Source organism: Oncorhynchus masou, chromosome 27 (assembly GCF_036934945.1).
Source record: "Oncorhynchus masou masou isolate Uvic2021 chromosome 27, UVic_Omas_1.1, whole genome shotgun sequence".
Taxonomy (NCBI): Eukaryota; Metazoa; Chordata; class Actinopteri; order Salmoniformes; family Salmonidae; genus Oncorhynchus; species Oncorhynchus masou.
In genome coordinates this window covers 17,482,617-17,505,483 of record NC_088238.1, presented here as the reverse complement: position 1 = coordinate 17,505,483, position 22,867 = coordinate 17,482,617, and the positions used below count along the sequence as shown (strand labels likewise).

Genomic DNA, 22,867 nt, shown 5'->3' with positions numbered 1-22,867 from the left:
CTCCTTATAGTTCTAGAGCACCGTGCCTGTCAAGTCTGTCTATCAGCAGATGTCTCCTTATAGTTCTAGAGCACCATGCCTGTCAAGTCTGTCTATCAGCCCAGCTGATGCCTCCTTATAGTTCTAGAGCACCATGCCTGTCAAGTCTGTCTATCAGCCCAGCTGATGTCTCCTTATAGTTCTAGAGCACCGTGCCTGTCAAGTCTGTCTATCAGCCCAGCTGATGTCTCCTTATAGTTCTAGAGCACCATGCCTGTCAAGTCTGTCTATCAGCAGATGTCTCCTTATAGTTCTAGAGCACCGTGCCTGTCAAGTCTGTCTATCAGCAGATGTCTCCTTATAGTTCTAGAGCACCATGCCTGTCAAGTCTGTCTATCAGCCCAGCTGATGTCTCCTTATAGTTCTAGAGCACCGTGCCTGTCAAGTCTGTCTATCAGCCCAGCTGATGTCTCCTTATAGTTCTAGAGCACCATGCCTGTCAAGTCTGTCTATCAGCCCAGCTGATGTCTCCTTATAGTTCTAGAGCACCATGCCTGTCAAGTCTGTCTATCAGCCCAGCTGATGTCTCCTTATAGTTCTAGAGCACCGTGCCTGTCAAGTCTGTCTATCAGCCCAGCTGATGTCTCCTTATAGTTCTAGAGCACCGTGCCTGTCAAGTCTGTCTATCAGCCCAGCTGATGTCTCCTTATAGTTCTAGAGCACCATGCCTGTCAAGTCTGTCTATCAGCCCAGCTGATGTCTCCTTATAGTTCTAGAGCACCATGCCTGTCAAGTCTGTCTATCAGCCCAGCTGATGTCTCCTTATAGTTCTAGAGCACCATGCCTGTCAAGTCTGTCTATCAGCCCAGCTGATGTCTCCTTATAGTTCTAGAGCACCATGCCTGTCAAGTCTGTCTATCAGCCCAGCTGATGTCTCCTTATAGTTCTAGAGCACCATGCCTGTCAAGTCTGTCTATCAGCCCAGCTGATGTCTCCTTATAGTTCTAGAGCACCGTGCCTGTCAAGTCTGTCTATCAGCCCAGCTGATGTCTCCTTATAGTTCTAGAGCACCGTGCCTGTCAAGTCTGTCTATCAGCCCAGCTGATGTCTCCTTATAGTTCTAGAGCACCGTGCCTGTCAAGTCTGTCTATCAGCCCAGCTGATGTCTCCTTATAGTTCTAGAGCACCGTGCCTGTCAAGTCTGTCTATCAGCCCAGCTGATGTCTCCTTATAGTTCTAGAGCACCGTGCCTGTCAAGTCTGTCTATCAGCCCAGCTGATGTCTCCTTATAGTTCTAGAGCACCGTGCCTGTCAAGTCTGTCTATCAGCAGATGTCTCCTTATAGTTCTAGAGCACCGTGCCTGTCAAGTCTGTCTATCAACAGATGTCTCCTTATAGTTCTAGAGCACCGTGCCTGTCAAGTCTGTCTATCAGCCCAGCAGATGTCTCCTTATAGTTCTAGAGCACCGTGCCTGTCAAGTCTGTCTATCAGCCCAGCTGATGTCTCCTTATAGTTCTAGAGCACCATGCCTGTCAAGTCTGTCTATCAGCCCAGCTGATGCCTCCTTATAGTTCTAGAGCACCGTGCCTGTCAAGTCTGTCTATCAGCCCAGCTGATGTCTCCTTATAGTTCTAGAGCACCGTGGCTGTCAAGTCTGTCTATCAACTGATGTCTCCTTATAGCTCTAGAGCACGGTGCCCGCTCCACTTCCTCATTGCTAGCTCTAGAGCACGGTGTCTGCTCCACTTCCTCATTGCTAGCTCTAGAGCACGGTGACCGCTCCACTTCCTCATTGCTAGCTCTAGAGCACGGTGCCCGCTCCACTTCCTCATTGCTAGCTCTAGAGCACGGTGCCCGCTCCACTTCCTCATTGCTAGCTCTAGAGCACGGTGCCCGCTCCACTTCCTCATTGCTAGCTCTAGAGCACGGTGCCCGCTCCACTTCCTCATTGCTAGCTCTAGAGCACGGTGCCCACTCCACTTCCTCATTGCTAGCTCTAGAGCACGGTGCCCACTCCACTTCCTCATTGCTAGCTCTAGAGCACGGTGCCCACTCCACTTACTCATTGCTAGCTCTAGAGCACGGTGCCCGCTCCACTTCCTCATTGCTAGTTCTAGCCTGTTCTAAGTAACCACTGAACTAACTGGGCTGCATATGCTTATCCTGCATAAAAGTTAACACACTTGAATAATGCAACACAGTAGAAATGTTGAAACTTCTAATTACTGTTCCCAAAACAATGTCCAGTACAGGCTAGAACACTACAGTGCAACTTGCTAACTTACAGCTGAAGCCAACACCAATTCAAAGTCTTAGTATTTCAAAATATTGCTGATTACAAAGCTAATTGTCACCAAAAACGTAATTCATTCACTCGTTTACCCCGGCTAACATCTGCCCCAGTCAAGATCATCTTTGCTTCAGCCAAGAAAACTGACTTTGTGTGTGAATGACATCATGGGTCTTAAAGAGACAGCGCTCACTTTTATAAAATAAGATATTGCTTCTTCTATGCAAATGTTGTTGATCAGTACAATAAAATAAGTCACAATTGGAAGGTAAACATATTGTTTTTCATTTATAGCCCCATGAAATCAACCAAAATAAGCTCAATAACTCAATGCATGAACACACTCCTATTGAATATGCCTTCACCTGTATTGTGAACAGGCCTTGGCTACATTTTGATTTACCCAGATGATCAATAGAGATTTACCATTCAAATAAAGTATTACCATTATGCTGTTATGTAGATTGGTTAAAAAAACGTGGTGAGTCATTAATGAATACATTTGAAAATCAAACATTTCAAGTGATATTGAACACACAAGATCTGTCTGGATCAAGTGCCATTCATTTAGCTAATACGTTTTTTTATTTTTTGCATTGGTATCGTTTTGGTATCACTTTGGTATGAAGTATCGTGATGGTATTGAGTATTGTGATACTAAACCTGGTATTGAAGTAAAAATTCTATGTGCATATGTGCATATGTGCCTACGTGCGTGTGTATGACATATATCTGGCAGTGTGTCTGTGTATCTATGCATCTGACATAAGCCAAAGCTGACCTGACGCAAATACAACAGCTTGCGCTATCGGAACCAGGGTCTCAGTGTGTGTCTCTGTGCATCTCCCCCTCCAATAGGACTTAACACTGGCACCTCATCGATTTCCTGGCGCCGGTATCTTTTGGCCGCAGTCGCTCACTTGGCTTGGCTAAAATATGGCTCCTAAACCTCCAATCCCTCGTAAATGTGCTGTAGATAATGAAGAATCATGACCCAGTAATAGGTCTGTATAACAGCGGGAGCTGTACCGACTAGGGCCCTGGAGGTTTGCTAACCCCACATGTCACACAGAGTAAAACACCAAACAGATAGTACAAACACTTTACTGCCTGTGATGTTCAGCCAGCTTACATTTGAAGTTGGACATTTTACACTACATAGTATTGGTCTGTGGGAAAGGCAATATTAAACACATAAATGTACACAAACACAACTACATTCACCAGGCCTCCCATAGACACACATACTTTATTGGGTGTATATGCTAAACTTTTCTCTCTTCCTAAGACTCACACACCTCCATGGTCAAGAGAGAGAGAGAGAGAGAGAGCGAGAGAGAGATGATTTCCCATGGCGCCCTGTAGTTGCTTGTATCCTCAGTAGCTCTTTTGTAGCTCAGGCTATTTTTGCCCATTTCTGTCCTCAGGGCAAGTGATGGGAGTGAGAGTGACGGTAGCGTATACAGAAACAGACAGAGACACACACACAGAGGGATGCTCAAAAACACACACACACACAGAGGGACGCACAAAGACACACACACACACAGAGGGACGCTCAAAGACATCCACACACACATAGGGACGCTCAAAGACACACACACAGAGGGACGCACAAAGACACACACACACAGAGGGACGCTCAAAGACACACACACACAGAGGGACGCACAAAGACACACACACACAGAAAAGCACCTCAAAGAAGCTCAAAAAATATCCACAATCTGCATTCACTGAAAAGAGAGCACCATGTCTGGAATACACTGCCATCAGACACATAACTGCACCACATATCACACTTTCACAAAATGCTTGAAGACATGGCTAAAGGTCAATCAGATTTGTGAACATGGTCCCTAGCTGTGTGTTGCCGCTTTCCATGTTGTCTGTTGTCTGTAGCTTTTGAGGTGTGGAAACACTTTGTTGCTTTTATGAATTTTGTCTTGATGCTTTTTGCTCTATGTTGCTCTGTCTGTATGCTACGTCTTGCTTGTCCTATGTTGCTATGTCTTGCTTGTTCTATGTTGCTATTGTTTATATTGTAATTGTTTTTAATAACCTGCCCAGGGACTGGAGAAAACCGGCACTTTTAGAGAGAGTTGATTAATGTGACTGTCCCTGTGAAAATAAAGAGACTCAAGAGAGAAAGAGCTTAAGAGAGAATTTTTTATACAAAGCTAAAAGAGCACTTTTACTGAAACGTTGATTAATGTGCACTGTCCCTGTAAAAATAAAAATAAACTCAACTCAACTCAAAATGGCTTAAGGACAACAAAGTCAAGGAATTTTTTATACAGTCACCTCTCATGGCAGACCTTGTGGATCTGCTGCCATATGTCTGGGTTTTCTGTTTAACAAAAATATTGAGTGGAGGGGGAGCCAGGCCATTAAGGATCTTGAATACAAGACATGCGTCGGTGTATTGCACAAGATTTTCCCAACTCAAGAGCTCATGCTTTCTAAGGATGTGACAATGATGATGGCTATTGGGCTTCCTATCAAGCACTTTGAGAGCCTGTTTGTAGACAGACTGAATAGGTTTTAATGTTGTACAGCAAGCTTGGGCCCAACTAGTCAAGCAGTATGTTAAGTGGGGAGTATCATAGAGTTGAGAAGTTTTGCTACCTCTTAGTCAAACAAGTATAAATCGGAAATTAGCTAGGTTGAATTTAGTTATTTGAATTACATTTTTCACATGCAGGTTGGAATCAAGTATGATGGGTACTTAAAAGAAGTTTCCCCATACACTCAATTAGTATTTGGTAGCCATTCTTTTTAAATTGTTTAACATGGGTCAAACAGTTTTTTCACATTGAGATGCAAAACGAGTCACTGAGCCACTTTGTTAACCTGGACCATTTTGTAGTGAGTTCTTTGCAGCTTGTTGTTTGCTCTGTGACATGCACATATAATCACTGTATCATCTTTTGCCACAAGTTTGGAAGTATTCTTGGGGTCATTGTCCATTTGAAAGACCCATTTGCAACATAGAACAAGCAAGACTTTAGCTTCATGACTGATGTCTTGAGATGTTACTTCAATATATCAACATAATTTTCCATCCTCATGAGCAAACCATCTATTTTGTGAAGTGCACCAGTCCCTCCAGCAGCAAACACCCTCACAACATGATGCTGCCACGTGCATCAGCGGTTGGGATGGGGACCATGTTCACAAATCTGATTGACCTTTAGCCATGTCTTCAAGCATTTTGTGAAACATGAACGATGTGGTACAGTTATGTGTCTGAAACAGTGTATTCCAGACATCAGACACAGAGAATGCAGATTTGTTTAAAGGTGCTTTTCCTTAGGGGAAATACAGTCACCTCTCATGGCAGACCTTGTGGATCTGCTGCCATATGTCTGGTTTTCTGTTTAACAAAAATATTGAGTGGTTTTGGAGCCAGGCCATTAAGGATCTTGAATACAAGACATGCGTCGGTGTATTCAAGATTTTCCCAACTCAAGAGCTCATGCTTTCTAAGGATGTGACAATGATGATGGCTTTGGGCTGTTTCCTATCAAGCACTTTGAGAGCCTGTTTGTAGACAGACTGAATAGGTTTTAATGTTGTACAGCAAGCTTGGGCCCAACTAGTCAAGCAGTATGTTAAGTGGGGAGTATCATAGAGTTGAAGTACAGTTTTGCTACCTCTGTAGTCAAACAATTTGTATAAATCGGAAATTTTAGGTTGAATTTAGTTATTTGAATTACATTTCACATGCTTTTTAAAAGAGAGGTTGGAATCAAGTATGATGCCAAGGTACTTAAAATCGGATACCACCTGGAGCTTCTCCCCTGACACATAGACATCTGGCTCAGTAGCATCTGTTGCCCTCTTTGTGAAGAACATGCAAACAGTTTTTTTCACATTGAGATGCAAACACGAGTCACTGAGCCACTTTGTAACCTGGACCATTACAGTAGTGAGTTCTTGTGCAGCTTGTTGTTTGCTCTGTGCATGCACATATATCACTGTATCATCTTTTGCCACAAGTTTGGAAGTATTCTTGGGGTCATTGTCCATTTGAAAGACCCATTTGCGACCAAGCTTTAGCTTCCTGACTGATGTCTTGAGATGTTACTTCAATATATCCACATAATTTTCCATCCTCATGATACCATCTATTTTGTGAAGTGCACCAGTCCCTCCAGCAGCAAAGCACCCTCACAACATGATGCTGCCACCCCCGTGCATCACGGTTGGGATGGTGTTCTTCGACTTGCATGCCACCCCCTTTTCCTCCAAACATAACGATGGTCATTATGGCTAAACAGTTATATTTTTGTTTCATCAGACCAGAGGACATTTGTACGAAAAGTATGGGGGAAAAAGTACGATCTTTGTCTCCATGTGCAGTTGCAAACCGTAGTCTGGCTTTTTAAAGGCGGTTTTGGAGCAGTGGCTTCTTCCCTGCTGAGCGGCCTTTCAGGTTCTACCCGCTAAGGACAGTTTTACCCTGTGGATATAGATACTTTTGTACCTGTTTCCTCCAGCATCCTCAGGTGTCTCCTTCCTGAGCAGGTGATGGCTGCGTGGTCCCATGGTCTTTACCCAGCTGACCACAGGTGTACCCATTAACCACTTGTACAGATGAACAGGTACCCAGGTACCTTCAGGTGTTTAGAAAGCTAACCAAGGATGAACCAGCTTGTGGAGGTCTACCCAGTTTTTCTGAGGTCCCAGCTAACCACAGATTTTCCCATGATGTCAAGCAAAGAGGCAGCTGACTTTGAAGGTACCCAAATACACCACAGGTACATCCCAGCTTACCAAAGGTGTCAATTAGCCGATCAGAAGGTTCCCAGCTATGACATCATTTTATGGAATTAACCACAGGTTTAAAGGCACAGTCAACCAATGTATGTATGTATGTATGTACCCAGTATGTACAGGTGTACCCAGCTAACCACATGTACCCAGTATGTATGTACCCAGCTAACCACAGGTGTACCCAGTAACCACAGGTGTTCCTGCTGACCACAGGTGTACCCAGCTAACCACAGGTTACCCAGCTGGGACCACAGGTGTGGGCTAACCAAGCAGCTAACCACAGGTGTACCCAGTGAGGCAGGTGTACCCAGCTAACCACAGGTGTACCCAGGGACCACAGTGTACCCAGCTAACCAGCAGGCTACACAGTGGTGACCCAGCTAACCACAGGTGTACCCAGCTAACCACAGGTTACCCAGCTGACCACAGGTTACCCAGCTAACCACAGGTGTACCCAGCTAACCACAGGTGTACCCAGCAACCACAGGTTACCCAAGGCAGCTGTGGGTACCCAGCTGACCACAGTGTGGGACCCAGCTAACCACAGGTTACCCAGCTAACCACAGGTGTACCCAGCTAACCACAGGTGTACCCAGCTAACCACAGGTGGCCCAGTAACCACAGGAAACACCATACAAAGGTTACCCAAGACCACAGGTTACCCAGCTGACCACAGGTGTACCCAGTAACCACAGGTGTACCCAGCTAACCACAGGTGTACCCAGCTAACCACAGGTGTACCCAGCTAACCACAGGTGTACCCAGCTGACCACAGGTGTACCCAGCTGACCACAGGTGTACCCAGCTAACCACAGGTGTACCCAGCTAACCACAGGTTACCCAGCTAACCACAGCTAACCACAGGTGTTAGTACCCAGCTGACCACAGGTGTACCCAGCTAACCACTTGCTGACCAAGTACCCAGCTAACCACAGGATTTACCCTTTATGAAAACCACAGCACCCAGCTGACCACATACCCAGCTAACCACATTTTACCCATTTTCCAAGGTATAGAACACAATATTTTCCATACAGCAGGTTTTTAAAGGACCAAAGAGTATTTCTGCTTTGTGTTTCCATTTTTGCCATGGAAACAATATCATCACAACCCTACTAGTATATGAGTTGGCTCTGACTCAACCTAACCTGGAGCAGATGGACAACCAAAATAACACCCTAGGGACCCCTAACCACAGGTGTACCCAGCTGACCACAGGTGTACCCAGCTAACCACAGGTGTACCCAGCTGACCACAGGTGTACCCAGCTAACCACAGGTGTACCCAGCTAACCACAGGTGTACCCAGCTAACCACAGGTTACCCAGCTAACCACAGGTGTACCCAGCTAACCACAGGTGTACCCAGCTAACCACAGGTGTACCCAGCTGACCACAGGTGTACCCAGCTGACCACAGGTGTACCCAGCTAACCACAGGTTACCCAGCTAACCACAGGTGTACCCAGCTAACCACAGGTGTACCCAGCTAACCACAGGTGTACCCAGCTAACCACAGGTTACCCAGCTGACCACAGGTGTACCCAGCTAACCACAGGTAACCACAGGTACCCAGCTAACCACAGGTGTACCCAGCTAACCACAGGTGTACCCAGCTAACCACAGGTGTACCCAGCTAACCACAGGTGTACCCAGCTGACCACAGGTGTACCCAGCTAACCACAGGTTACCCAGCTAACCACAGGTGTACCCAGCTAACCACAGGTTACCCAGCTGACCACAGGTGTACCCAGCTAACCACAGGTGTACCCAGCTAACCACAGGTGTACCCAGCTAACCACAGGTGTACCCAGCTAACCACAGGTGTACCCAGCTGACCACAGGTGTACCCAGCTAACCACAGGTTACCCAGCTGACCACAGGTGTACCCAGCTAACCACAGGTGTACCCAGCTAACCACAGGTGTACCCAGCTAACCACAGGTGTACCCAGCTAACCACAGGTGTACCCAGCTAACCACAGGTGTACCCAGCTAACCACAGGTTACCCAGCAGGTTACCACCACAGGTTACCCAGCTAACCACAGGTTACCCAGCTAACCACAGGTTACCCAGCTAACCACAGGTGTACCCAGCTAACCACAGGTGTACCCAGCTAACCACAGGTGTACCCAGCTAACCACAGGTGTACCCAGCTAACCACAGGTGTACCCAGCTAACCACAGGTGTACCCAGCTAACCACAGGTGTACCCAGCTAACCACAGGTGTACCCAGCTAACCACAGGTTACCCAGCTAACCACAGGTGTACCCAGCTAACCACAGGTGTACCCAGCTGACCACAGGTGTACCCAGCTAACCACAGGTGTACCCAGCTAACCACAGGTGTACCCAGCTAACCACAGGTGTACCCAGCTAACCACAGGTGTACCCAGCTAACCACAGGTGTACCCAGCTAACCACAGGTGTACCCAGCTAACCACAGGTTACCCAGCTAACCACAGGTTACCCAGCTGACCACAGGTGTACAGCCATTCATTTATCCAGATTGAATAATGTCACATCGTATTGGTCCTGTAGACCTATTTGTAAACAAACACAATCTGCCTCAGATAAATACGTATTTATCTTTGATATGATGGCCAGATAGAAAAGTCAAATGTTGGATCATGAACCTAAATGTTGGATTCAGCTTCTCCGTGATGGTGATGGTCTCTACTATAAAGTATAATAAATTATATTATATGACTATAGCATGTTCATTGTCTCTGTATGTTGACACAAAGACATATCTGTGAGGTTGTCCACAGAGCAGCCTTTGGAAATGGCTTAGTCCAGTGAATGTTGTAGCTCAGGTGTCATGGTTCCTCTCCCGAGGTTATATAATATAATTCTGACAAGGGCCTTGGATGCTGTCTGATGTGAGCAACAAGGCAGCCTCCTACAGTGGTGTCTGCATCGCAGCAGTCTCATACGCTACTGAGTGGACTATAAATATAATATAACAACAATTATTTGAAATTAATGAACTGCATATTGTTATTCTAACACACCTGATTCAACTAGTCCACTAATCACCAAGCCATTGAGGTGTGTTAGTGCTGGGCTGGAACAAAAATGACAGGGAAGAGGTTTTAAAGTGTTGTGCTGGGCAGAAGCCATTTCAGAGACAGAATCAATGTATTTTATGCTTGGGGAGAGCAAGAGTAAATATTGTCAAACAGTAGAGGCAGAACAGTAGAGGCAGAACAGTAGAGGCAGAACAGTAGAGGCAGAACAGTAGAGGCAGAACAGTAGAGGCAGAACAGTAGAGGCAGAACAGTAGAGGCAGAACAGTAGAGGCAGAACAACATCTTGATCAGCTGATGGGAAGAAGAGAAATAAAAAGAGGGAGAAAGAGAGGGACAGAAAACAAAATGAAAGAGACAGTAAGAGAGAAAGAGGGACAGAAAACAAAATGAAAGAGACAGTAAGAGAGAAAGAGGGACAGAAAACAAAATGAAAGAGACAGTAAGAGAGAAAGAGGGACAGAAAACAAAATGAAAGAGACAGTAAGAGAGAAAGAGGGACAGAAAACAAAATGAAAGAGACAGTAAGAGAGAAAGAGGGACAGAAAACAAAATGAAAGAGACAGTAAGAGAGAAAGAGGGACAGAAAACAAAATGAAAGAGACAGTAAGAGAGAAAGAGGGACAGAAAACAAAATGAAAGAGACAGTAAGAGAGGAGGGACAGAAAACAAAATGAAAGAGACAGTAAGAGAGAAAGAGGGACAGAAAACAAAATGAAAGAGACAGTAAGAGAGAAAGAGGGACAGAAAACAAAATGAAAGAGACAGTAAGAGAGAAAGAGGGACAGAAAACAAAATGAAAGAGACAGTAAGAGAAAGAGGGACAGAAAACAAAATGAAAGAGACAGTAAGAGAGAAAAGGGACAGAAAAAAATGAAAGAGACAGTAAGAGAGAAAGAGGGACAGAAAACAAAATGAAAGAGACAGTAAGAGAGAAAGAGGGACAGAAAACAAAATGAAAGAGAAAACAAAAGAAAGAGAGTAAGAAGAGGGACAGAAAACAAAATGAAAGAGACAGTAAGAGAGAAAGAGGGACAGAAAACAAAATGAAAGAGACAGTAAGAGAGAGAGAGGGACAGAAAACAAAATGAAAGAGACAGTAAGAGAGAGAGAGGGACAGAAAACAAAATGAAAGAGACAGTAAGAGAGAAAGAGGGACAGAACACAAAATGAAAGAGACAGTAAGAGAGAGAGAGGGACAGAGAGACAGAAGCTAGGTTCCCATCCATTTGTCAAAAGATTTCCAAGCAAATATTCTAATATTCAGACAAAACAAGGAATTATAATCCACTGGTCTAATGTAATTTGTTTGATCAACATTTAGGAAAGGTTCCCAACGATGCTCTGTTTCCATCGGGCCTGTTTTCAGTTTTTTATCTGATATGTACAGTTCTTTACTCAAATAAACATGGAAACAGAGAAATGAACAGAGGTAATAACAGAAGAGAGAGAGAGATGCTCATATCGAGGAAGGTTAAGGGACACCTCTTCTGACTGGGACAGGCTTCCTGATGCCCTTTAAATCCTTTTAGGAAGCAGAGATTACTTTTTCTACAGCTCGCCTACACAGCAAGCAACACACACCACCCACCAAACAAACATCAACACACAGATAAATGCTCCTTCAGACTCAATGCAATGCATGCACCAACCCCCACACATACACACAACCCCCTAAACACACACACACACACACACACACACACACACACACACACACACACACACACACACACACACACACACACACACACACACACACACACACACACACACACACACACACACAAATACACACAAACAAATACACACAAACAAATTCTCAGCTCGGAGCAAGTGTTGGGAGAGTGACAGAGGCAAGACATGTCTGCTGACGAAGCAGAGAAAGGGGTGGATGAGTCAGTGTACTGAGGTAGGTAGACTGGGGCAGGAGCAGCCTCGTTCACATGGCCATCCAGCACCATGCTCTGTCCTAGACCAATGACTCACATCATCTATCTATTCCTCTTCATCAAAAAGGACTCAGGGCTCTATGTAGCTCTCCATCAATCAACAAGTTCAGTTTCATGAAGCACCCTTGAATGGATTGGATCAGATGCGTGTCTGGTTGGGTTGAATTGAATTTCAGCTCAGTTAAAATGTATAAATCAGGAAATTAGGACTTTTTCAATTAGTATGTTTTTCAGTGAACCTTTTCAATCCATGATCAGAATGTCCTATTCATTCTCGACTGAGTAAAGATGAATTTACATAGTCCCTGAAACATGGCGGTATTTCATCAGTCGGTTATACTCCGCACCTGGGTTGTGATCATAATTGCACACTGTCACAAAGAGTTTTTCATTAGAAATTAAAATCAGCATTTCTTATTAGACAAGTCCAGCTAGTCCCTCACTATTTCAGTCAGTTTTCTTCAGTTTGGTGCCTAATGAACACAACCCTGATTTTGAGCAAAACAGGTATATTGGTTCATGTTAAGACACACAGGTCCAGAGACACCTAATCTTTGGCTCATTAGGCCGTCTAAGAACATAATCACCTAGGATGCTGATCTCCCCAATGTAATTACACATTTCCCCGTGCCTTGGACTTAATCTGAGGAACACGCTGCTCCTCATTACTGCCGAAGATGGGCCAGTACGACAACACAGCGATACATACCAGTCTATGATATTGGTAGCATATTATATTGAGTTGACCTGTGTAGTCCAGAGGCCGTAACCTGAGGGCCTTTGCTCCTCTAGGAGCTAAAATTAGTAGGTAAAGTAAGTGCCACCTGTGTAGTAATGAGGTAGTTACACTAGTGACAACCTTAGGGTACATAGTAGTATGTAGTAACTAGCTGTCTAAGCCAACACAAAGATACATGAGGATCTAACTCTATTTAACTGTCCTTTGAAGTACTGTATGACATCACAGTGTATGTGTTTCTACATACAATAACGTTAAATAAACCTAAACGTAAATGATGAACTCCACGGAAAAATGGAGAGCCTTTTCAGTGACGTTGTTTCATAATGGAGTGGCGGCCATCTTGTTGGGCGTGGTGGTGGAGTCATGGTTCTCACCGTGTGACAAGGAGTTAGACTGCCTAATCTCCCCGGAACACCTTAAATAGACCAGTAGCGTGATTACTAAGGGAACTGGCCACGCGCTACACCGCTAAACACTAAACTAACTACTAGCATAGAGAAGCTAGCATGTGAAGCTACGCCAAACCTGCCATCGCGTGAGCTCAACTATACCTGCTTTCAACACGTTCACTGCTTTCACTCAAGGTTGAACAACTTACACTGTGTGTAGCTCCTAAGCCGAGCCAGACATGGTCGATAACAAAGACAATCTAGTCACAGTTCAACCAAACTTGCTATTATAATTGAGAAACCAACGCTACCTGTATTACACCCTATTGACCTGTCAACCATAATATACAGCAGTTACACAGTAGCCAAGCAATAAGTAGGCTACTGCTGTATTTTCCCATCAGAATACTGTTTGACAGTGAGCTTTGATTCGCTGAACTGAATGAAATTCTGTGCAGTTCTTCCATTAATATAATTTACTGACCCCATAAACCATCTGTTCTTGGGAACTGAATGTAAGTGATGTATGTTAATTCAGCGTCAATTGGACACACTAGTAATAACACTCTATAACCTCCTAGGAAGATGAGAAATGAAAGAGTATTTGGTCCCTATGACCACACACACACACACACACACACACGCCCCTCTCTTAGATTACAGAGTCAAGTGGCAGCCTTTTGAAGTGTAAAAATCGCTCAATAATGAGATGGCCATTTAAATGGCATTCATTTAGCCTTATTAACCTAGCCCCACAATGGCTTAGAGTTAGACTACAGGGCAGCTTGGAGGCTAGGGAAAGCTAAACGCATCAACCACAAACCACTCCCTCAAAGGTCAAACACGTGCAGCAGTCATGACCACCAAGACCGTGACCAACGTTCAGGTTCACTTATTGTAAGAGGGGTACCTTTAAACAGGGTGTCAATATTTGTGTCCTGATTACAATTGGAAGATATAGAAACCAAATTGACTGCAGACATGGTTTTTATATAGCCAGTGAGTGACTGAACAACATGGAGTGTACAGGAGACTGTAGCCATAACCCACCTACTGTAACAATGGAAACGGCTGAAATCCTTGTATGGTTTGTGTACCTTTCAGCAGAACTGTTTCTATTTTAGCAGTAGTGAACGCTGTACTGGTCTTACCTCACCAAGATGAGGTGTGGGGTTGAAGCCACACAGGTTGCACACACTCTTCTTGCACTCAGTGCAGTTGCTGTAGTTAGGGGGGTCTGCTGATCCAACGTTCAGCTCCACCTTACACAGAGGGCAGTTTTCCTGGGCCCCCGAGCCTGTGGCCGTAGTAAGCGGCTCCTCCGCTTTCAGAGGCTCCACAGAGGAATCTGCTTCTATGGACTTTTGGTCCTTCCGCAGGGAGATGGCACGTTTGGGGGCCTTCTTGGAGGCAGGTGGGGTGTCAGGGCTGTCTGAGTCGGGGGGGGACCCGGGAGCGGAGAAGGGAGAGTCCGGGGGAGAACCGAGGGGAGAACCGGGGACAGAAAAGGGGGAGTCTGGGGGAGAGCCGGCAGGAGAATCGGCAGGAGAACCAGCTTTCTCATCCACAGAGTCCACAGAGTCCGTGGTCATGAGGTTGGTGGCCGAGCTCAAGATAGACGAGCCAAAGCCAAACATCTGGGAGGCAGCCGCCGGGGGCTTGGCTGTCTCAGTAAAACCACCGAACCCGCTGAACATCTTTCCCGTCACCGACTCTGCTGTTTTTTGGGTACCAGCAGCGGCTTTGGCCCGATCAGGTTTGGCTGATCCAGTGAACCCACCAAAGCCACTGAACATTGTTCCCGTAATGGACTCGGCCGCCTGGGAGGCAGCGGCTGGAGGCTTGGCCACATCGGTGAGCCCCCCTAGGCTGATGCCCCCCAGGCCCCCGAAGAAGCTGGACTCCTGTTTACCTTTGGCCGGTGAGGGCTGGGGGCTGCCTTTCGGGGAAGATGGGCCGGGGGATTTCTGTTTGGGTGTGGTTGGAGGGGTTAAGCCTCTGTCGGAGATGCTCTGCTGCTTAATCAGTAGATTGGGCTTCTTGCCATCTTTGCCAGGGTCTTTCCTTGAGGGTGAAGGAGGGGCAGAGCCCTTGCCCATCATAGGAGGGTCATCCATACCCCCCATAGCCCTCTGCATCTGGCAGTTGAGACACAGCCACTCTTTACCCTGAAAAGATACAAAACATGGTCAGACACACATACGACACACACATATACACACATGTACTGTATGGCTGGGACAGTACCAGTATCGTGATACTCATTAGTAACGTGGCAAGGAAACAAAACACAAAGCGGATTTAACTTCTTTAGGAAAACAGCCCAAATGTTGGAAACAAATACCATTATGTTGTCACCCAGAGTGACATTTATTATAACACACAATATTTTACATACAGCAGGTTTTTAAAGGTCCAAACAGTATGTTCTGCTTTGTATTTTTATATTTGCCATGAAAACAATATTGAATATATCACAGCCGTAATGTAGTGTATATACAGGTACACACACACACACGCACACACACACATGCACACACGAGCATGAGCATGCACACACGCGTGCACACACACACACACACACACACACACACACACACACACACACACACACACACACACACACACACACACACACACACACACACACACACACACACACACACACACAATCCTTTCCTTTAAGTGAAACATCACAGTAATTCAGAGAAAAAAAACAACTTAATTAGTAAATTTCAATAACATGATTCATGATTCTCTTTTCACACTGTAAATTGTTTTTCGATCAGTTCATGAGGGATTTAAAAGCAAATTTAATGATTTATACTAATTATGTGTTGCAGTAACGGGAGCTGTATTTGCAGATCGTGGCAATTTGCAGAACCACCATTAAATGAACTATTTGACAAGGCTGCATTACAAATGGAATATTTCTCTAATTTGAAGCAAAAAATCATAATTACAAACCATTTTATTTGTTTTATTTGAGATGTTTATTGGTTGATTCATTCTTGAAATATAAGAAAAGTACTCTGATGAAAGTAGATGCATTTCATGGTTAGTTCTAAATGAGAAACAACTGTATTGATGCATCTGTAACACTTTATAAACATATCATTAGATAATCATACTGATTTCCTACATGATATATACTGTATGTTTGTTCTAAAGATGGAGTTTCATCACATATCCTGACAACTAGCTTAGCTACAGTGTAATGTTTCTGTTCACTACACAGGACATGGCCTTGGTTACCATTGTCTACAACAAGAAACCCTACAAAAGAGGACAATATTGACATGGTTATTATCAGTGTCTTCTTGCATAGAACAACACTCACATTTCCGTTCCCTCTTTGTGATTACCATGCTCAATAATTCTACCCCCAGAAAAAGAGCAGCAAAATATGACCACTTTGTGATTCTGCTGTTTTATCTGATAGCGTGTGCAAAGATATTATTTTTTGAGAGGGGCGCACTGATGACCAAATCTTTGAATTCATTATTTGTATTGTATTTTCTGTATATCTATAATAAATACCTTATATGGATAAGTATCAGATCTCCTGCCCCCCTCAGTTTCAACTGGCATCATGCCTCGGGGGTGCATGGCTCATGTGGTTGGTTACTGAAACCTGACAGTGGCCGGTGGTTGGAGGCTTCCTGTGCCCATGACATGAGTCACCTTGATAGCTTCCCCACTGTCCATATGGCCCCTCTGTTCCTCAAGCTGTGTGGCGTTAATATGAGGGGCTATTCCAGAGCTAGGCCTGACTGCATGGGCATCTCTGGAACGCTAAATGCTTAAAGGCTCATGCTAAAAAGGCTCATGCTAAAAATGCTAATGCTAAAAATGCCAATGCTTAAAAACTATCGCTCGGCTTCTTTAGATATGAGAATTAACTGTTGGTTTTTATTGATTCACCTTTTTTATGTATATTTTGTACTGTAATGGTGTACTGTGCTTCTCTTGTGAAGTTGAAATGTCATTTAGACATGCTGGGTGAATTTTGTACTGATAAACAGAAACAGAACCCGAACACTGAAACTAATTCAAGGCATACGTTGGTTGTTGTATCTATGCAACGACACTGGCAGTAGACATTTAATTGAATGAAGTGTCTGATACATCTGAGACAGAATGTGATGTGAAAAAACACCATATAATAGACCCTCAGTCAGCACAAACTACAGTACAAATACATTTTAAGGGTAAGCGAGAGAGGAGAGAGAGAGAGAGAGGAACAGTGACAAAGGAAGTGTGGGAGAGAGAGAAAGGGTAGTATAAATATATACCAGAGAACAGGAGAAAGGGTAGTATAAATATATACCAGAGAACAGGAGAAAGGGTAGTATAAATATATACAAGAGAACAGGAGAAAGGGTAGTATAAATATATACCAGAGAACAGGAGAAAAGGGAGTATAAATATATACCAGAGAAAAGGGTAGTATAAATATATACCAGAGAACAGGAGAAAGGGTAGTATAAATATATACCAGAGAACAGGAGAAAGGGTAGTATAAATATATACCAGAGAACAGGAGAAAGGGTAGTATAAATATATACCAGAGAACAGGAGAAAGAGAGAGAAAGGGTAGTATAAATATATACCAGAGAACAGGAGAAAGAGAGAGAGAAAGGGTAGTATAAATATATACCAGAGAACAGGAGAAAGAGAGAGAGAAAGGGTAGTATAAATATATACCAGAGAACAGGAGAAAGAGAGAGAGGAAGAAAGCAAGCTAGAGAGAGAGGGCCTTCTCTTACCTCCGAGTCTGGGGGGCTGAATCCACATAGGCTGCACACCTGGTTCTTACACATGGTACAGTTGCTGAAGTTGGGCAGCTCCTTGGAGCCCACGTTGAGCTGGGTACTCTTGCACAGCGGACACAGCCCACCTCCAGGTGGTTTACCAGGGCCTTGTGGACCAGGGGGACCCCTTGCTTTAGCTGGCCCGCCTGGCTGTGCACCAGGGCCAGGGGGTCCTTGACCGGGGCCAGGGGGTCTAGGTCCTTGCTGCCCAGGGGGGACTTGACCAGGTGGCCTGGGCCCTTGCTGCCCAGGGGGCTCTTGTCCGGATACAGTTGGTCTGGGTCCTTGCTGGCCAGGGGGTCCTTGACCAGGTGGTCTGGGCCCTTGCTGCCCGGGGGGTCTGGGCCCTTGTCCGGGGCCAGGGGTTCTGGGCCCTTGCTGCCCAGGGGGTCCTTGACCAGTGGGTCTGGGCCCTTGCTGCCCAGGGGGTCTGGGCCCTTGTCCGGGGCCAGGGGTTCTGGGCCCTTGCTGCCCAAGGGGTCCTTGACCAGTGGGTCTGGGCCCTTGCTGCCCAGGGGGTCTGGGCCCTTGTCCGGGGCCAGGGGGTCTTGGCCCCCCCTGCTGGGGGCCCTTGCTGCCTGGCCCTGGGGGCCCACCTTGGGGCTTCTCTCCAGGCTTTTCTTCCTTGTCAAACAGGCCAAATGAGGGCATGTTGACCCCGGAGCCCATGGAGGTGACCTCGGAGGACATTGAAGACATTCCAGAGGACACCTGGGAGGTCATGGACGAGACAGCGTTAAGCGGGTTGGCCCCACTCAGGAAGCTGGAGCCAAACATGCCTGTTTTCTTCTCCGGGTCCTTAGGCTCCTGCCTGAATCGGGACTCTAAGAGGCTGAGGGATGAGGGACTGCGGCCAGGGGCCGGCCTGCCAGTGGGGCCCTCTCCAAACGCGTCTACGGTGCGACTCTTGCTAAGCCGAACAGAGGGTCCAACTCCTGGCTGCTGGGGCCGCTGCTGAACATCTGCCTCCGAGGGCCTGAGAGAGAGAGTGTGAGAAAGAAAGAAAGAAACAAACAAAGAAGAGTCATTTGGCAGTACAAATGGAAATAGATGGTGTGTATACATTTCAATACTCCGTGACTTCCTTTCATTCCCTCCTTTCCTTAATCTGTACTGATGTGACAGAGCTGGATAGGTGAAAGCAAATTGCCATAGGCTTCCACCATGTTGTTGCATTTTCAGATCAGCGAAGAGGAAGGAGAGGAGACAAGGAGGGGAAGCTACTTTACACTATCAAATGGCTGATATTTGCCGGTTGCCAAACTTAGAGATGAGACTAATTAAACACTCATGATCACCATCGCCGCAGAAGAGCTCCTAAATACATCATTCAACACACATACAGACACATATGTATCCCAGATAAACAGATCTTCCAAACAACCAAATCATTAAGAATGATAATTGTTATATGACAACTCATCACTCAAATTCTACAGACATCTCAACAATCTGGTATGATGTGTTGTAAAAACATCCTACTTAACTACAAGGCCTACATGAGATGTGGCTCTTTGGGGGTATTGAGCAATACTGTAGGCTAAATGCTCAATGATGAAATGCACTAAAGCCTCTGCCCGACAAAACAAGCTAACCTTTCACCCCAAAGCCATTGGACATAGGCCTATCATCTGCACAGCGAGCACAAAGCAAGCATACTACCAGCTCTAGGCTAGTGCTGATGGGAAAGTGAATAGCTCTGAATGACATCTACAGTTGAGAGATCATGGAGATATAGGAGAGAGAGTGAGAGACAGCTCAATGGGGTAAGATGAGATGGCCTTATTAGATCGAGCTGAATGGCGGGATAGACAGCCTCGCCTACACTGCTGTCAGGTGCAACCCTGCTACTCATCAACTGAGATTGAACCTATCACGTAGATGATAGATAGATCAATGCCGAGCACGAAATAAGATCAAGCGGTTCAGGTTTGGAACAGTGAAGCGTCATTGTGAATTTGACCTGAAGGTAAAGCATGAATTACAGAGAAAAATAGCTTGCCAACAGACCATAAGCTAATTGGTGTTTAAAAGGAAAACTCAACCCAAAAACTATCTTTTGGTATTTGTTTCATTAGTCCATTGTTGACATAGACCCAACATATTTTGCTTGTCAGAAATCGAGTTATGTAACTTTCAAAACACAGAAATTATGCAAAACGCAGCATCATATGATGCAAAATACATCATATGTGGATGATTTCTGTACTTTGAAAGTTACATATCTTGAAAAAACTTGATTGCTGACAAGCAAAACATTTTGGGAATATGTCAACAATGAACCAATGAAACAAATACCAAAAGATCGTTTTTGGGTGGAGTTTTCCTTTATGTGTCAAAAACAGCCCGCCAGTTCTGCTATTGGCAACTGTTGGTTTCAGCACCATGGAAAGCAACTAGCTCACAGACAGACCGCTCATCCACTTGGCTAATGCGCTTCCTTCCACAAGATGTTCGATATCTTTCCATTTACAAAATGAAATTCAAAACCCACTTTCAAGATGCAATAAGGGGAAATCAATGACTGTGATGACATTTGCGATCGCTGTTCTATATATAGCCACATTAATATGTATGTATCCCCTCCCCCTATTCTGGCTCGGGTAATAATAACTGTTCTCACCAACAGAGCGAATTAGTGATAAGGAATTTGTGATAACGTGTATCGTGTGCCAATGTATCTGTTAATGATATAATGATATAATTATTGGTCAATAGGGGACACACAGCCAGCGTCGGCCTGAATATCGACTCTTGACATATATTTGCAATAGAAGCTATGTAAATACGAGTAGGCTATGATATATAATTGACAACATTGGAATGGTGATATACAATGTTGGCACCGTGAGTGGAGAGGCTATTTGTTTGGGATGATAGCGTCCTTCGTGGGGAAAAATACAGTGGCTTGACAGAGTCATTTTTACCCAGGAGGCATTTCGATTCTTTACAAACCCTGGTGTCTTACCACCGATTTACAGCGGCTATCCTTTGATAATGGCACAATTAAACGATTTACGCAGTAATTCGCATGCAAATAATTGTTACAAAGAGATTATTTTAGTATCATACCATTTAGTGCATTCTAATATTTGATCTGATGCGGAATTGTGAACGAACTGACAAATTGTCCAGCATTTTACCAGATGCTTTAAATTAATAAATTAAGCGAATTAACAATTTATGGTAAAAACAGCATTGGTCTTATGGCTATCAATGCTTCAAGACTATCTTTGTAAATGTCAATAACGGTAACCACCTATCCCATTTTGAATGGTATCATCTATCCCCATGGTAAATGTGAATGGGTGTGAACATGCGTTCTCCTTTCCTGTGCATTCATAGTGATACACTGCTGACAAGCTGCAGTGCTCTGCCTAGTCAAAACACGGCACAAACACACGCCTTTCGTTGTCTTTCATGAATAGGCCCGTTAAATGACGGGGTACGGAGAGTGGACATTTTAAAGTGCACAAAAATGCCAGTAAAATCCTGCCTTCGAGCGGGCGCGCCCCCGGGCTTGTTGGCTTGCGCCCTTGACATAGCCGCGGCGAGTTGCTTTCTGTCATCCTCGCTGAGTTGGCTCAGGTCCACCTGTGCCCCCGTGGAGGTCCGAATGAAGCCTCCTTTCCCGTCCGGTGCGAGCCCCTCCGGTAATCCAGCAAGCACCCCTTCGCCGCCTTCGAGGCTCGCTTCGTTCCCCATGATGGCCCCCTCCCGCCGCCTCCCGTTTCGATTTCGACGCGACGCTCTGCGTTTCTAGCTCCAAAGAACGTGGTGAAAAGCGGTGAAAACGGACCCCCTCGACTCTGCGTGCATCTCAAATTATTTCTCCATCTTTACATCGCCCTCTCCCTCGTTCTCTCAGTTCTGTGTTGATATCGCGCATCTCTTCTGTCGATGGACGACGGTTCTCCGTGCGGGTCTGTCTTCAGTTCTATCCTACTACACCACATCCTCTCCCTCTCTCCCTGCGCTCTCAAACGCGCATGTTCCGCTTCTGACAGGTGACAGAAGACTTCACTGAAGGAAAATATGTAGGCTTTAAAGGGATCAACGTTAAACGTTAAAAACATAACGTGTAGGCTACAGAAGGGCTCTTGTTAGTTCAAAGGGGAAAGTGTATTTCCCTTTACTCATTTGTAACCTTTACAACAATGACACGACCTAAGCTGCTGACTATTGATTTATGTAATACATGACGTCCTGGTGACATATTGGCTATTATGTAAATATCATGATGATCATGTAATCTCAAGGTAGGCCTACAATGAGTGGGTTCAAGTGTTTAGGCATCACACATCCAGATGTATACACACACACACACACACACACACACACACACACACACACACACACACACACACACACACACACACACACACACACACACACACACACACACACCTAAATGCCAGTGATATGCCATTATAGCATTGTAGTGCTCTGGGTCAAGTGTGCAGGTGTGCATGCTTTTGTTCCAGTCAAAACACCTCTTCAATATATTATCACAATTTTGATTGATTTAATTGAAACTACACCCTGCAAATCATGGACTGGCAGCATACAACCCTGCATCCCACTGCTGGCTTGCTTCTGATGCTAAGCAGAGTTGGTCCTGGTCCGTCCCTGGATGGGAGACCAGATGCTGCTGGAACTAGTGTTGGAGGGCCAGTAGGAGGCACCCTTTCCTCTGGTCTAAAAACATATTGGATTGTGTAGGGTGCTGTCTTTTGGATGTGATGTTAAACAGGCATCCTGACACTTTGTGGTCACTACAGATCCCATGGCACTTTATGGAAGGGGTGTTAACACTGGCATTTTTAAGAGTAGGGGTGTTAACTAGGCAAGTCAGTTAAGAACAAATTCTTATTTACAATGACAGCCTAGTGGGTTA

At 45.1% G+C, this 22,867-nt stretch overlaps 1 protein-coding gene across 6 annotated transcripts in view; it reads right to left on the bottom strand.

Annotated features, from left to right (window-relative positions):
* Positions 1-21,716, bottom strand: part of pcloa (piccolo presynaptic cytomatrix protein a) — a 72,472-nt gene extending 50,756 nt beyond the window's left edge. For 5 of the 6 annotated variants that reach the window (XM_064939375.1, XM_064939379.1, XM_064939376.1 and 2 more), the window contains exons 1-2: positions 17,926-19,100; positions 14,308-15,324 (exon numbers count right to left, since the gene is read on the bottom strand). In XM_064939375.1, coding sequence (XP_064795447.1) covers positions 14,308-15,324; positions 17,926-19,035 — 2,127 coding nt within the window. In that variant the 5' untranslated portion in view covers positions 19,036-19,100. Of the gene's footprint in view, positions 1-14,307; positions 15,325-17,925; positions 19,101-21,466 lie in introns of those variants that run through there. The other variant, XM_064939380.1, reaches the window with a different exon arrangement.
* Positions 21,717-22,867: the final 1,151 nt, after the last annotated feature.